This window comes from Contarinia nasturtii, unplaced genomic scaffold, assembly GCF_009176525.2.
Source record: "Contarinia nasturtii isolate CC-2019 unplaced genomic scaffold, AAFC_CNas_1.1 Cnas_scaffold_810, whole genome shotgun sequence".
In the NCBI taxonomy this organism is placed as follows: domain Eukaryota; kingdom Metazoa; phylum Arthropoda; class Insecta; order Diptera; family Cecidomyiidae; genus Contarinia; species Contarinia nasturtii.
Genome location: NW_022198157.1, coordinates 2614680 through 2628194, shown reverse-complemented (window position 1 = coordinate 2628194; position 13515 = coordinate 2614680). Strand labels below are relative to the sequence as shown.

Below are 13515 nucleotides of genomic sequence, written 5' to 3'. Positions count from 1 at the left end.
GCCACCGGCAATTGTATGAACATCACGAATTAGTTGAGTGTTCCAGCAATTACAAGCAATTGCATTGAACGAAATTCTGTGTCTCTTCTAACCCAAAACTCATTACATGAACACTATTTCGCGCTCAAAAGTTGCATCTGTCAAACAAGTATATCTATTGATGTAAAAAAGGTCGACGTACTTTGTGTCGATTTTATTATATGTTTGTCAATAAAATAAATATTTATTTCAAAGTACATTTTTCGTGTGATTTATGATTTGTTGGGTTTGTCAAATTAAAAAATCGAAATAATGTATCTACGATATTTGTTCACAATTCTGATTATATTGTAAGCAAATAAGAGAAACATTGTTATCAACTTTATCAAAACCAATTAAAATTCGTTTATTTTTCGTTTAGTGCTGTCTGTCAATATATTACATTTGCTAACGAAGAAAGAGGTTTTCATGATGTTACTAAACAAACGGATAAACTTCGAACTGTAGTATCAAACTCAACCACATGGGAAAGTAACGAAGAAATTCAATTATTCCGTGAATATTTACGAATTCCAAGCGTGCATCCGAACGTCGATTACAGTAATTATATTCGCTTTAACCAGATTTAAATCGTCTTTTTATCTGTATTTTATATTTATATTCGTAGAACCATGTATTGCTTTCTTAGAGAAACAGGCGGCAAGTCTCAATCTGCCAGTTTCGATTTCATATCCAGCCAGGAGCGACAAACCTGTGGTTGTAATGACATGGGAAGGTTCTCAGCCTGAATTGCCTTCGATCATGTTAAATTCACACATGGATGTCGTTCCGGCATTCGAAAAATTTTGGACCCATCCACCGTTTGCAGCCGAAATCGATGGAAATGGTGACATCTTTGCACGTGGGGCTCAAGACATGAAATCAAATGCAATGCAATATTTGGCAGCGGTTCGAGCACTCAAACGAGATGGAATTGATCGACTCAAACGAACAGTACACATCACTTTTGTACCTGATGAAGAAGTTGGACATGATGGAATGGCTAGTTTTGTTAAGACAAATGAATTTATCGCACTGAATGTCGCGTTTACTCTTGATGAAGGCGGTTTAATTTTGAACTATGAAGGTGTTTTGTATGTGTTCAAGGGTGAACGAACAATGTGGCAAGTCGAATTTATATTCCATGGCACATCCGAACATGGTGCTCGACTATTTCCAAGCACACCTGGTGAAAAGATGAGCTATGTTGTTGGTAAACTCATGGCACTCCGTGCAGAAGAACTGAAAAAATTCACTGAGATGAATCACCTATATGAAAATGTGACGACGATCAATTTAACCATTTTGAAGGGTGGCATTTTGAGAAATATTGTCCCGGCTGAGATGAGCGCTACGTTTGATATTCGCATTGCCGTCAGTACTAGTGTTCATGACTTTGAAGAAATGGTTAGTATTGATGCAGAGAGGGGTAGAGAGAATGAAAAAGAGTAAAAATATAATTTGTACATTTATATAGGTAAACAAATGGTGTGCAGAAGCTGGTGGAAATATCTCAATAAACTTTTTAGATAAAGGTGAAAATGAACAAGTCACACGCACAGACAGTTCAAACCCATTTTGGATGGCCTTTAAAACAGCCACTGAAGAATCGTAAGTAATACGTCGTGTATTGCAAGAGAATCATTCAAAATACCAAAAATGTCATACTTTTAGCGGTATCAAAGTGAAGCCAGTTATTTTAGGAGGCGCTTCAGATAACAGATATCTTCGACGGGTTTGTGTAAATCAATATTTTGTAATAAATGTTGAATATGAGAATTATTCCATTAACAAGAAATTTATATTTCAGCTAAAAATATCAGCCATCGGATTCTCCCCTCTGATTAATACAATACCAAAGCTACACGATCACAACGAATACATCAATGTTGAGACATTTTTGAAAGGCATCCAAATTTACAAAAAGATCATTTATAATTTAGGCAATGTTTGAACTTGCCACCATTACTTTGTGTGAACGTACAATAATTGGATTCAATTCTAAAGTGAAATCCAACAATATTCAGTTCAATGATGTCAAAGAAACAATCAAAACTCAAGTAACATTGAGAAACCAAAGAAGCGATATGAAAAGATTTGTATTATTCCAACATTGTTTCTTTTTTATAATATATTATTGAAAATCACTTGAAATTGAAAAATGATCAACTTATCGTATGAAAAAGGAGTAGGGTAGAAATATAAATTTTATAATATGAACAAATACGTGGCTATTATTGTTGTATTAAAATGGGTTGCGGTGAATCACATTCCAATTTAAATTTTTTTTTTTAATAATTAAAACTTTTGAAAAATTACTTGAACAAATAAATGCTTGAAGATAAGAGGCAGTAGATTGCATGACATCAACACTGACTTGATGGGCGATGTACAGAGAACATTACAGAGAAAAATAGAAAGAGTGAGGAAGAGGAGAATTGAAAACGAAAGTGAACACAGCATCGATGTTGTGATACAATTTGGTTGTGTGTTATGTTTCACTCCTACTGGAATTTTATTTTGTTTTTTTTTTTCTGTCGAATCTGTGAGAACTGAGTCATGAATAAAATACGAATTCTTATTCTGCAATCTTATCTTCATAAAATTCAAAGGATTCCCCGAATTGTACCCCCACTGCGGATATCAAATGCCAATGTAGTAATAATTAGCAGTAGACTTATGAATGTTCAAGTTGCGAAAAGTACGCAACGTATCATTACTCATGCTACATATTTCTTTATTGTAGCCATATCAATGCTTTTTTTAATATGACCATACATAGCTGTAAACGGACATATACACTCAAACACACACAAACAAACAATATTTCCATCACAAACAAGTTAGGCAATATATAAGTAACTGCTAATGAAAGAATTTTATTATATTTGACTTTTCAAACATTGAAAAAGCAGACGTTTCCTTTTACTAAAAATATTTTAGAAGTATTAAGAGCAATTTTACATATTTCAATTTGTTATTCGTAAAAAGTGGTTTTTTATTGGAATTATCCAAGATTGTATACATTTCGCATTATGTTATTACTCAATTTCGCGCTTGTTCTATTCTTTTCATTGTACGCTTGGGCAATTGATAATACTCTGGTACCTGAAGCAAAAGGTGAAGATGTGGTGTGCGAAGTGATAAAAAAAATTGAGAAATCCTCAATATTTGGTGGTGACGAGAAAATGTTGAGAAGAATCGCTTATGTGGAATCAAAGTTTGGTACGGATCAAGATACATATCGACCAGGCTATAATGGTGGTATTTGGCAAATTGATAGAATCGGATTTGATGATGCCATGATTACTGGTAGTCATCCAAAACTCGATCAACTTTGGAAAGAAATTGAAAAATTGTTGGCCAAAGAAAAAAAGGATATCAAATGGTGAGCATTACGCAACTATCTAATAAATACCATTACTCCTTTCCAAATTCGCCGAAATTTCGATTATCCCTTTACAAATTTCGAAAATTTTAGAAAAAAAATCTTTCATTTTGCTAGGGTTTTTTGAGATCGTTACAAAAAAAGGAAACCAATTTTTTTAGAAAATTTTCATTACCCCTCCCTGGAATTTTTTGTGTGTGCACCAATGCTGACTATAGCAACTCACTATCTATAGATGGGTATACCCATTAAAACAATATTTATCGTCTATTCTTATTAGTTTTAATTATAAATAAAATGTTAATTTATTTCTTGAAAAAAACATTTTCTGTTTGTTATGCTTTTCAAGCTTCGTTAGGGTTTTTTCTTAAAATTTTAAATTATTACCGAATGTGGTTAGAAATTACGGCAAATCGCCAAGTTGCCACTATTGTATTTGCAGGATTATCCAAAGTCCTGAGTCAGACCAATGTTGACGTTTTGATATTTGACCGTACATAAAAAAATCATTGTCATTTTACACTGCTTGTTGTACACAACGTAAAACTTTTAATTTAAATTTACTTTTGATTTGGACGGCAAGTGAAAGGGTATGTTCCAGAATTATTACCTATTATTATTATGGTTGAGAAAATGTGAGGTCTGAGTGTTGTATTATAAGCAGACATTAGGTTTGAGCTATGGATATAGCTGCTGCTATTTCATAGCCGCTATTCATAGGCGCTATTGATCTCGTTTTAATGCATTTATGCATATTGTGAGTTATTTTCTACATCTCTCTCGTACTCACATTCAAATGTACAAACGAATAGTATGCTATGATATTCCTACTCGGTGTAACACACAGCACACGAATTAAATAGCGCCTATGAATAGCACCTATAAAATAGCAGCCGCTATATGCATAGCTCGAGTCTAATGTCTGATTATAAGTAAAAGTTACGATTATGCTAACTCGAGACATATCTGAAAATGAATCACTATTTATAAATGAAAACATATTTTTTACTTTTCCGCACACACCCCTGTGTGCAGAAAAAGTATTGGGATCACCTCAAAATTTTTGTCTACTTAAGATTATTGGGGTTGTCGAGGAATATTTATTTATTTATTACGAGACCTACATTTATACCAATATGTGCACGCGGGCATGCTGGTCAAAGACCCAATGTGGTATAAATTCCACAAAGAGACAATTACAAACAGGGAAGATGGTGTTAATATTATTAATATAATTGATCAACTAATCAAGAGACTGCGAGTTGATGAAATATCTCATTGTATTGTAAAATACTTGTCTGCTGATTGAGCTATCTAGCAAAACCCTTGATTGACTTTCTCGATAAAGAAAATGCATTTCATTTGAACAGCTGATAAGATTTGTTATCTTATGAATCATTCGCTAATATAGAACGTCTCGTCAAATTAAATTTATTATTATTATGTACTAGTATTATCTTTTATATGCAGGGAAAACCTTCGAATACCATTATTTTCTGGAGTTTTTGCCCGAATCAGACTATATTTAGTTGCTGAAGCGCTACCCGCATCCAATGAGCTAGGAGCACAGGCAAAATATTGGAAATACTACTACAATGGGGCTGGAGAAAATGGAGGCAAGGGAACAGAGGAAGAATTCGTGAAGCGAGTCAATGCAATGAATAAAAAATTTGGCACTGATTGTAACATGTGCAAAGGTAGAATGAACTTGGCAATCGTTATGGATGGTTCAGGTAGTATTGGTGCTAACGACTACAAGTATGCAAAACAAGCTGCTGACAATTTGATTGATACATTTTCAAATGACTTGGCAGACGTCGGTTATGTATTGTTCAGTACTTCAGTAGAAGTTATTTTTCCGTTGAAAAGCAATTTAACCCGAGATCAAATGAAACAGAAAATTGATGATTCATATTATCCCGATGGTGGTACGAAAACTAATCTTGGCATTGAAGAAGGCTGCACAATACTTCAAATGGCTGTAAATGATACTGGTGAGTATAGTTTAATAGTGACATGTTATCATTTGCATTTTATACAATTTAATTTAATTATTAATTCCAAAACTATTTTTTTCTGTATCCCCACACAGGAATCCCTAAAATCATGGTAATTTTCACAGATGGCCAACCCGATGATGCGCATCTTGCCACATCGGCAGCTGAACACGCAAAACAATCCAATATCACCATATTCGCTATTGGTATTGGTAGTAATATCGTTGAAGATAATTTAAATACTCTCGCCAGTCAAGATTCATTTGTCATACCAAGCTATGAGCGTCTTACACATGTTTACGATAAGATTAACAGCGTGATATGTAGTGTGCCACAGACACCGGGTATTGGTAACAAGGTGGAAAATGATAAGCTCGGTAAAAATGAGAAAAGATATTTTAAGTATGAGGTACCAGGCACGGGCGTTACAATAATAATTGATAAAATCAAGGGCAACTTTAAAGGTATTGCTTTTATTTTGAAGACTCAAATACTTAGTTATTAAATTACAAATCTAATTTAGGCTACTATTCTTACACCATTGAAACTCCATCTTCGGCAATTAACGATGGCGAGTTCAACATGGAGGTCTTCATAACTCCATTGAAGTCCAATAATCAAAGAGCCAAGCGAGACGTTGAAAGCGCCGGCGTAGTGCATGTAGCTATACAAGGTCAGGACGATGACAATGTATACAGTTTGGAAACAAGCGAAGGAAATCACACAAGTGGAGGAGACCAAGTGAAAATTAGCATGTTCTGCATCATAACGAACTTTATCCTATTTGTCAATTTCTTTTCTTCATGAAACCAATTCGTCATTGAAAAAAATCTGTGCAACAGAAAATACTTCCACAGGAAATAATTCCAAAATGTACAGGAACTACTTACCTAGAAACTTTACAAAAAAAGATAGTTTATTAATTGTTTTTTATCCAATATTTGATGCATGAAAATGTATAATTAGCTAATAAAAATTCCGGTGATGTTAGTCATTTTCTAGGAAAGCATGTCACTCACTATGGTGGTTTCATTTTATTTTTTTGTATTTTATGTATTTTTTCTTCATTATGGAAAACAAATAAGGTCTGAGACTTTGCAATCGATTTAAATCATTTATAATTTGGGCTAGGGGAGAGAAACCAATGGTAGTTTTTCTAGTTTATAGCTAATTTACTAGTTTTTTGCTTGAATAATCTAATAATGCTAATATTCCTTTATGAAATTGCTAGTTTTCTAGTTTTTTGTTCTGTCAAATGACAATCTAATGATTGTACTGACACAATGAAGTATTTTGACGTTTTGTTGTTCAGACATATTTTTATGTGTTTTGAATAATTATACACTTATAATAGTGAAAATTATTTTAATTATTCTTTTTTAGCACAAAATCGTGCATAAAGTACTTGTTTCTTTCAGTCAGCAAATCATGGCACAATATCAAAATGGCGGATCAAATAATATTTGCTAATAAAAAACTAGCTGATGGTTTCCGTCCCCTAAAATTTGGGCAATGTTTGACCTTCCTTCATTATCATCATCATTCCTGAGGAGTATCAACATATTGTATTTAGATAAAAATAAAAGAAACTGAAATAAAATAACTACACGATATCGTCTGTAATAAAGACTTGATATATAAAAATAACAGGAAATAACTATTATAAAAACCAATTGTAAACGATTGTAAATATTTGTGATCTGTTATTCCTGCAAAATAAATGAAACTTAAACGTTGGGAAAGCGATGTGAAAACTTCAAAAATCATTGTTACTCTCAAAAAGTCTGTTGATTGGATTTAGCATTTTTTTTAAAACCAATGTAAATTTTAATAAAAATGGTTTTCAAAACAACCTTCAGCCAAATATACTTATATTTTGTTGTATATGCATAATAAGAAGCCAACAAAAATTATTTACCAAAAGATTTGTAGATAGATTTATTGCTGTATTATCTGTGTTTAAGTTGAATAAAGAAATTCATTCGGTACAAAAATCCATTTAATAATAATCTCGGAGAAAGCAAAACAAATGTGATTATGATTTTCTATTGAATACGCGACTTTATTTTAACCATCAAAATTTTAAATAATTTTTGTGATATCTATATTACATATTTTGATTTGATTTATTATTGACCAGCAACTATTGTTGTAATTTTTATTAACATTGAATTTTGTTTTGAATTCTATACTTTTGTTATTTACGTTTTGTAGTGAAATTTTGTGATAACTTATTTTGCTATTAGTATTATACTAATTACATATTGAAATTTGAATTGATTTTGATTGAAAAGATCTTGGTTTTTAATATGAGGGTATTCCACTCTTTTCCAAGCATAACTATTGTACGCTATTGTACTGTCGTCCTGTTTTAGGTAGACATTAAAACCTCAAATAAATAAATAAATAAATAAAAGAAATTTATATTGATATTTATTGTCTTAATCTTTTGTTAAATTAGTTTTGTTGACATTCCGGAATTTTGTTTTTGAAAAATGTCAGTCATTTGAGTCGACAAGGATCACCAGTGTTTACTAATAGATTAATAAACAAAATGTTATGTTTCGAATATTATTGAGATTATGTGTTGTCAATTATTGTCCGTATGCAAAGTTACGTTTGTTATCAATATCATGTACCCAAACACCAAAAAATATACAAAAATACATTGATGAAATAATATAAAAAAGTGTTTACAATTTTCAAATGTGTGATTACAAGTATGGAGTCTTTTCATTCTGTAGATTTTTTATTGTTACTGGCGGATATTCAATAATTGAAACGAAAATATTTTTTGTAATTTTTGGTTTTGTTTTCTCTGAGATGGCGTTACTTTGCCACTTTTGAATTTATTTGCCAATGTATTAAAAGCAAGCAATAAACAATAGAAAAAATCTTATCATGCATACAATTTTCATTAACCGATTATTGGTTCTATAAATAAGAAAATAAAAAGTTTGGAATATAAGAAGAAGATAAAAAAGTGAGTTTCGACGACAGAGATCGAATATGGTGCTCGAATTTAAGATATTTCTTTGCAGCGCCGTAAAAAAAGTATCATATTTATGGGTCTAAAGTCATTGTTATCGCATTTAAAATTTTTGAGAACTCCAACATTCGTGTACGTGTCACATTCACTTGTTAAAAAAAAACTAAACGTAAATATTTTTGAGAAATGGAAAGAAGAAGATCAATATCCACGAAAAAGTCTTTTATATCTCGCTATGTGCTCAATTTGCAGTTTTTATTGATGGCCTTTTTGTGGTAATTGATTTAAATGAGTTGATATATTGATTAAATTGAAAACAGTGTTTATTTTTCAGTGTCCTTATAATTATTGGAGTAGTGTATTTCACCTCCGGCAAGGAGGCACAAAGTGAAAATTCAAATAATAAAACTCAAAATAAGCCTGTCTACGTAAATACCAGCCCGTTAAAACCATCCAAATGGGACGATAATGAAGAAATCAACATTTTTCGAGAATATTTACGAATCCCAAGCGTGCATCCAAACGTTGACTACGGTTAGTTATAAATTAATTTAAGGATTTTGTGAAATTGAAATTGGTATAGTACTATATGATCTAATTTTGAATTGTGTTCATTGCTACAGAACCATGTGTGGAATTCTTAAAACAACAAGCGGCCAGTTTAAATCTTCCGATCGCCATTTATTATCCGGTTGATGACCAAAATCCAGTAGTTGTGATTACATGGAAAGGCTCACAGCCAGAATTGCCAGCAATCATGTTGAATTCACACATGGATGTGGTTCCTGTTTACGTAGAATACTGGACGCATCCACCATTTGGTGCTGATATCGATGATAATGATGACATTTTCGCTCGTGGCACTCAAGACATGAAATCCGTTGGAATGCAATACTTGGCTGCAATTCGATCATTGCAACGGGATGGTGTAGATCGCCTAAAACGAACAGTACACATCGTGTACGTCCCCGATGAGGAAGTAGGTTCTATTATATTTGTGGTTAGTTGATTACACTAATACAATTATTATATTTAGGTCGGTGGTAAACGTGGAATGGTCGAATTTGTCAAGTCAGTTGCATTCAAATCACTAAACGTGACCTTTGTATTGGACGAAGGCAGTGTTGCAATCAACGACGAAGGAGTTATGCCAGTCTATCATGCAGAACGAACCATTTGGCAATTAGAATTTATATTCCATGGACAATCTGGACATGGATCCAAATTACTTAATTATACCCCCGGTGAAAAGTTTAACCTTGTCTTGCGAAAGTTTATGGAATTCCGTGCGGAGGAAAGTAGAAAATTGAATGAATTGAACTATCCTTATGGAAATGTAACAACGATCAATTTGACAAAAGTAAAAGGTGGCGTCGAAAATAATGTCATACCAGCTGAAATGAGCGCGACCTTTGATATTCGCATTGCCGTCGACACTGATCTGGATGAATTTAATAGAATGGTCAGTAAAAAAAGATCATTTTCAATAATTTACAATAAAAATCTTTTGATTTTTTGTTAAAGATCAATGGTTGGTGTACAGAAGCGGGGGGTGATATAACAATTAAGGCTCTAAATAAAGGTGAAAAAGAAAAAGTTACTCCAGTTGATGATTCAAATCCATTTTGGTCGGCTTTCAAAAGTTCCACGGAAGAATCGTACGTACTTAAAACGATTTCACTTGAATTTCTTATTCTTAAGAATATATTTCATCTTTTAGTGGCATAAAAATTCAACCAATGGTATTGTGGGCTTCGTCAGACATGAGATACATTCGACGATATAATATACCCGCTTTTGGATTTTCACCACTGATGAATACAGTGGCGAAACTACACGATCACAATGAGTACATCAATGTGATGACTTACTTGAATGGAATCAATGTTTATAAGAAAATTATTCCAAGTTTGGCAAATGTTTAACGCAACCAACAATACACTTTAAATTTAACATAAACGAGACACATATTTTATCTAACACTTTTAAAATGTATACTGATCCGTCGAATGAAAATGCTTCCTGGTATTGATTTCTCAAGATAATTAATAATTAATTCATTTTTGCTATAGTTGTGTTTATTCTTACAAAAACTTGCTGCGTTTCAAGATGGTTGCAAGTATGTAAGATTCAAATTAATAAAATTGCTATTTTGGAAAAAAACATTTTGGTTCTTTTATTCAGTTTATTAGGAGGTGAAATTTAACTAATAGGGGGTCCGATCTGGATAGTTATTGCGTCCTTTATTTTACGAAATCAATTTTCTGTTGACTCAAAATTAGTGGTGTTTCGTGTCATTTTTGTTCGTTTACTTGGTTGGAGTCTTTGTTTTTGATCTATTTTGCAACAATACAACAATTTTGGAAATCAATTTGTTTATTTTTTGTCTTTTATCTCACCAAATCAGTAATTACAATAATTTATTATGCTTTTCAGATTATCAGTCTGGAAACAAACAACATATTAATTGTCTTGTGAGTTTAAATATCACTTTCAGTATATTTAAAATTGTGAAAGAGAACGCTTTGGATAGTAATCTTTTCGTATAAACGGAGTGTGAAAAGATAAAAGATAAAAATCATGAACGCTATACTACACCTGTGTAATTTTTAAATGAACGAACATACGAGTTAGTTGAAAAAATCGTTTGTATAAACGTTCACGATTTTTTTTCTTCAAATTTTCAAAATCTTCAAATTGAGTGTAATATCTCGACAGAAATGGAAACGGATGAAAAACCATCGTGTGTCTCTCGATACATTTGCAATATCAAGTTTTTCGCATTTATTTGCATATGGTGATTTTTTTTGTTTGTTTTTTGTATTTCTGTCTGATAATTCCATTTGTAGCCTTGGTGTAATTCTTGGTATTTTGTACTATCCTAATGCTTGGAAATTGTTGGAAAGCATTGGACAACCAGAAAGTGAGAATGAAGTGAAGCCAATCGATTCTACAGATAAACCAAAACACAGTACGAAAAACTGGGATGATGATGAAGAGATAAACATACTTCGCGAATATTTACGAATTCCAAGTGTTCACCCAAATATTGATTATGGTATAATTTTCTGAGAACATTTAATTATTTTGAATTTCAAGATTGCATTGAAATGACTTCGATTATGAATTTTACATTGAAAATAAAAGACATTTTTTACAGTAATCAATTTCAAAACATAAATGACATTACAGAGCCATGCGTTGAATTTTTAACGAGACAAGCGAAAAGCTTAGATTTGCCCATGTCTGTGTATTATCCAGTGAATGATAAGAATCCAGTAGTGGTGATCACGTGGGACGGATTGAAACCCGAATTATCCTCAATTATGTTGAATTCACACATGGATGTTGTTCCAGTTTACGAAAAATTTTGGACGCATCCACCGTTTGCAGCCGAAATCGATGAAAATGGTGATATCTTTGCGCGTGGTTCTCTAGATATGAAGTCAATCGGAATGCAATATTTGGCGGCAATTCGTGCTCTAAAACGGCAAGGCGTAAAACAAATGAATCGAACCGTTCACGTCATATTTGTACCTGACGAAGAAATGGGCGGGATGCATGGCATGTACGGATTCATTCAATCTGAAGAATTCAAAGCGTTGAATATTGGTTTCATGTTGGACGAAGGAGGCGGTATAGAAACAACGCCCAATGAACTAGGTGCATATTATAGTGAAAAAACGGCATGGATGCTTGAGCTGATATTTCATGGACATTCCGGACATGGATCAAAATTATTCAATGACACTGTTGGTGAAAAATTAAGCTATGTTGTCAATAAATTCATGGAATTTCGATTTGTCGAATCATGGAAATTGAACGTTTTAAGATATCCAATCGGACAAGTTACATCGATTAATTTGACCATTTTAAAAGGTGTGTTTGATTTGCATTGATTTCAATTATATTATAAACTTATTCACTCTTACATTGTGAAACTAATGATATGCATTGCATCACAATACGTATTTCGTTACCTTCTAGGTGGCACCGAAAACAATGTAATTCCACCTGAAATGAATGCAATTTTTGATATTCGTCATTCGGTTGACGCCGATCTTGATGAATTTGAAAAGCAGGTGGACAATCACTTGTTCATTAAACGTCGAAGTAACATCTAAACGAGAGCTTTATTTCAGGTTGAACAGTGGTGCGAGGAAGCTGGGGGAAATATTACGATTAATTACATACAAAAGGGACCCAAAGCACTTGCAACTCCTATTGACGACACAAATCCATTTTGGCAGCCTCTCTTAAATGCGGTTACCGAATTGTACATTTAAAAATAAAATACAATGTTTTGTCGTTAGTTTAATCAAATGTCAATTTTCAGCAACTTGAAAGTTACTCCACAAATAATGTTTGCCACAACAGATTCTCGGTTCATTCGAAGTGTACGCATACTTTAACATTTAAAAAATACCATTAAATGCATTGAAATGAACTTTTACTGTCTTTTTAGTTGAACATACCAGCAATTGGATTTAATGCATACGTAAACAGCACGTTACATTCAGTGCACGGTCATAACGAGTTCTTAAATGCTGATATTTATTTATTTGGTATCGACGTGTATAAGAAAATTATTGAGCATGTGACCAATGTATAACACGAATTAATCAGCTACGATAAAAATGTTGTTAACCATAGGCTTTTATTGGATGGAAAATTTCACTGAGGTGCAATTAACGATACCAATTCTGACCTTATTAACGATTTGACAGATCTATAAAATGCAATGCCCTTGGAACTTGTAATAATGTAAAATAACAAATTGGAAGAGATTTTATTTTATTTCCAGTTGCATGAAAGTATACTTTAATCAGGTAGTCTTTTAAATAAAACTTTGTCAAGTGTTATGCTAATAAAACAACAATGATATATAGACAAACTCCAGATGCTTCATGACTAACGTCATTAATTAGAATTATTTAATAAATTAAAACATTTCCTCCAGTCATTGTGCCAACAAATAGTAAATATTAAAAATTAAGAACGCATTTACAGAGATACCATTGAAATCATAAATTAATTTTGAATATTATGCAAAAATATAGAAAATTATACATTACAAAGTAATTATTATGATTAATTCATAATATACTTTGTCATAGTTGACA

General features: G+C 32.4%; 4 protein-coding genes across 5 annotated transcripts; all 4 read left to right on the top strand.

Moving 5' to 3' along the window:
* Positions 1-27: 27 nt before the first annotated feature.
* LOC116342071 (aminoacylase-1-like) lies at positions 28-2209 on the top strand. 2 transcript variants are annotated; one of them, XM_031769561.1, is made up of 6 exons: positions 28-162; positions 401-579; positions 647-1425; positions 1496-1629; positions 1693-1753; positions 1829-2209. In XM_031769561.1, exons 1-6 carry the CDS (start codon positions 107-109, stop codon positions 1970-1972), a joined length of 1353 nt encoding a protein of 450 aa, XP_031625421.1. In that variant the 5' UTR covers positions 28-106; the 3' UTR covers positions 1973-2209. The 2 variants fall into 2 exon arrangements, with proteins under 2 accessions (XP_031625421.1, XP_031625422.1); XM_031769562.1 differs by lacking the exon at positions 28-162 and adding an exon at positions 232-329 and having other exon boundaries at positions 1693-1759.
* A 717-nt stretch (positions 2210-2926) lies between these two features.
* LOC116341994 lies at positions 2927-6421 on the top strand. The gene is made up of 4 exons (XM_031769452.1): positions 2927-3406; positions 4877-5400; positions 5499-5867; positions 5927-6421. The coding sequence occupies exons 1-4, from the start codon at positions 3054-3056 to the stop codon at positions 6208-6210; spliced, it is 1530 nt and encodes a 509-aa protein (XP_031625312.1). The 5' UTR covers positions 2927-3053; the 3' UTR covers positions 6211-6421.
* A 1928-nt stretch (positions 6422-8349) lies between these two features.
* LOC116341995 (aminoacylase-1A-like) lies at positions 8350-10436 on the top strand. The gene is made up of 6 exons (XM_031769453.1): positions 8350-8667; positions 8727-8926; positions 9016-9371; positions 9429-9854; positions 9917-10050; positions 10113-10436. Exons 1-6 carry the CDS (start codon positions 8579-8581, stop codon positions 10315-10317), a joined length of 1410 nt encoding a protein of 469 aa, XP_031625313.1. The 5' UTR covers positions 8350-8578; the 3' UTR covers positions 10318-10436.
* Positions 10437-10915: 479 nt separating this feature from the next.
* LOC116342029 (aminoacylase-1A-like) lies at positions 10916-13359 on the top strand. The gene is made up of 7 exons (XM_031769499.1): positions 10916-11189; positions 11242-11450; positions 11585-12271; positions 12380-12474; positions 12535-12668; positions 12729-12789; positions 12858-13359. Exons 1-7 carry the CDS (start codon positions 11113-11115, stop codon positions 13002-13004), a joined length of 1410 nt encoding a protein of 469 aa, XP_031625359.1. The 5' UTR covers positions 10916-11112; the 3' UTR covers positions 13005-13359.
* The last annotated feature ends 156 nt before the right edge of the window (positions 13360-13515 follow it).

Coding starts and splice junctions, on each gene's coding strand:
- LOC116342029 (XM_031769499.1), top strand. CDS start 11,113: ATGGAAACGGATGAAAAACCATCGTGTGTCTCTCGATACATTTGCAAT. Junction 11,451..11,584: donor TCACCCAAATATTGATTATG/GTATAATTTTCT, acceptor ATGACATTACAG/AGCCATGCGTTGAATTTTTA. Junction 12,475..12,534: donor TTGATGAATTTGAAAAGCAG/GTGGACAATCAC, acceptor GCTTTATTTCAG/GTTGAACAGTGGTGCGAGGA.
- LOC116342071 (XM_031769561.1), top strand. CDS start 107: ATGAACACTATTTCGCGCTCAAAAGTTGCATCTGTCAAACAAGTATAT. Junction 580..646: donor GCATCCGAACGTCGATTACA/GTAATTATATTC, acceptor TTATATTCGTAG/AACCATGTATTGCTTTCTTA. Junction 1,754..1,828: donor ATAACAGATATCTTCGACGG/GTTTGTGTAAAT, acceptor TTTATATTTCAG/CTAAAAATATCAGCCATCGG.
- LOC116341994 (XM_031769452.1), top strand. CDS start 3,054: ATGTTATTACTCAATTTCGCGCTTGTTCTATTCTTTTCATTGTACGCT. Junction 3,407..4,876: donor GAAAAAAAGGATATCAAATG/GTGAGCATTACG, acceptor TTTTATATGCAG/GGAAAACCTTCGAATACCAT. Junction 5,401..5,498: donor AATGGCTGTAAATGATACTG/GTGAGTATAGTT, acceptor ATCCCCACACAG/GAATCCCTAAAATCATGGTA.
- LOC116341995 (XM_031769453.1), top strand. CDS start 8,579: ATGGAAAGAAGAAGATCAATATCCACGAAAAAGTCTTTTATATCTCGC. Junction 8,927..9,015: donor GCATCCAAACGTTGACTACG/GTTAGTTATAAA, acceptor TCATTGCTACAG/AACCATGTGTGGAATTCTTA. Junction 9,855..9,916: donor TGGATGAATTTAATAGAATG/GTCAGTAAAAAA, acceptor TTTTTGTTAAAG/ATCAATGGTTGGTGTACAGA.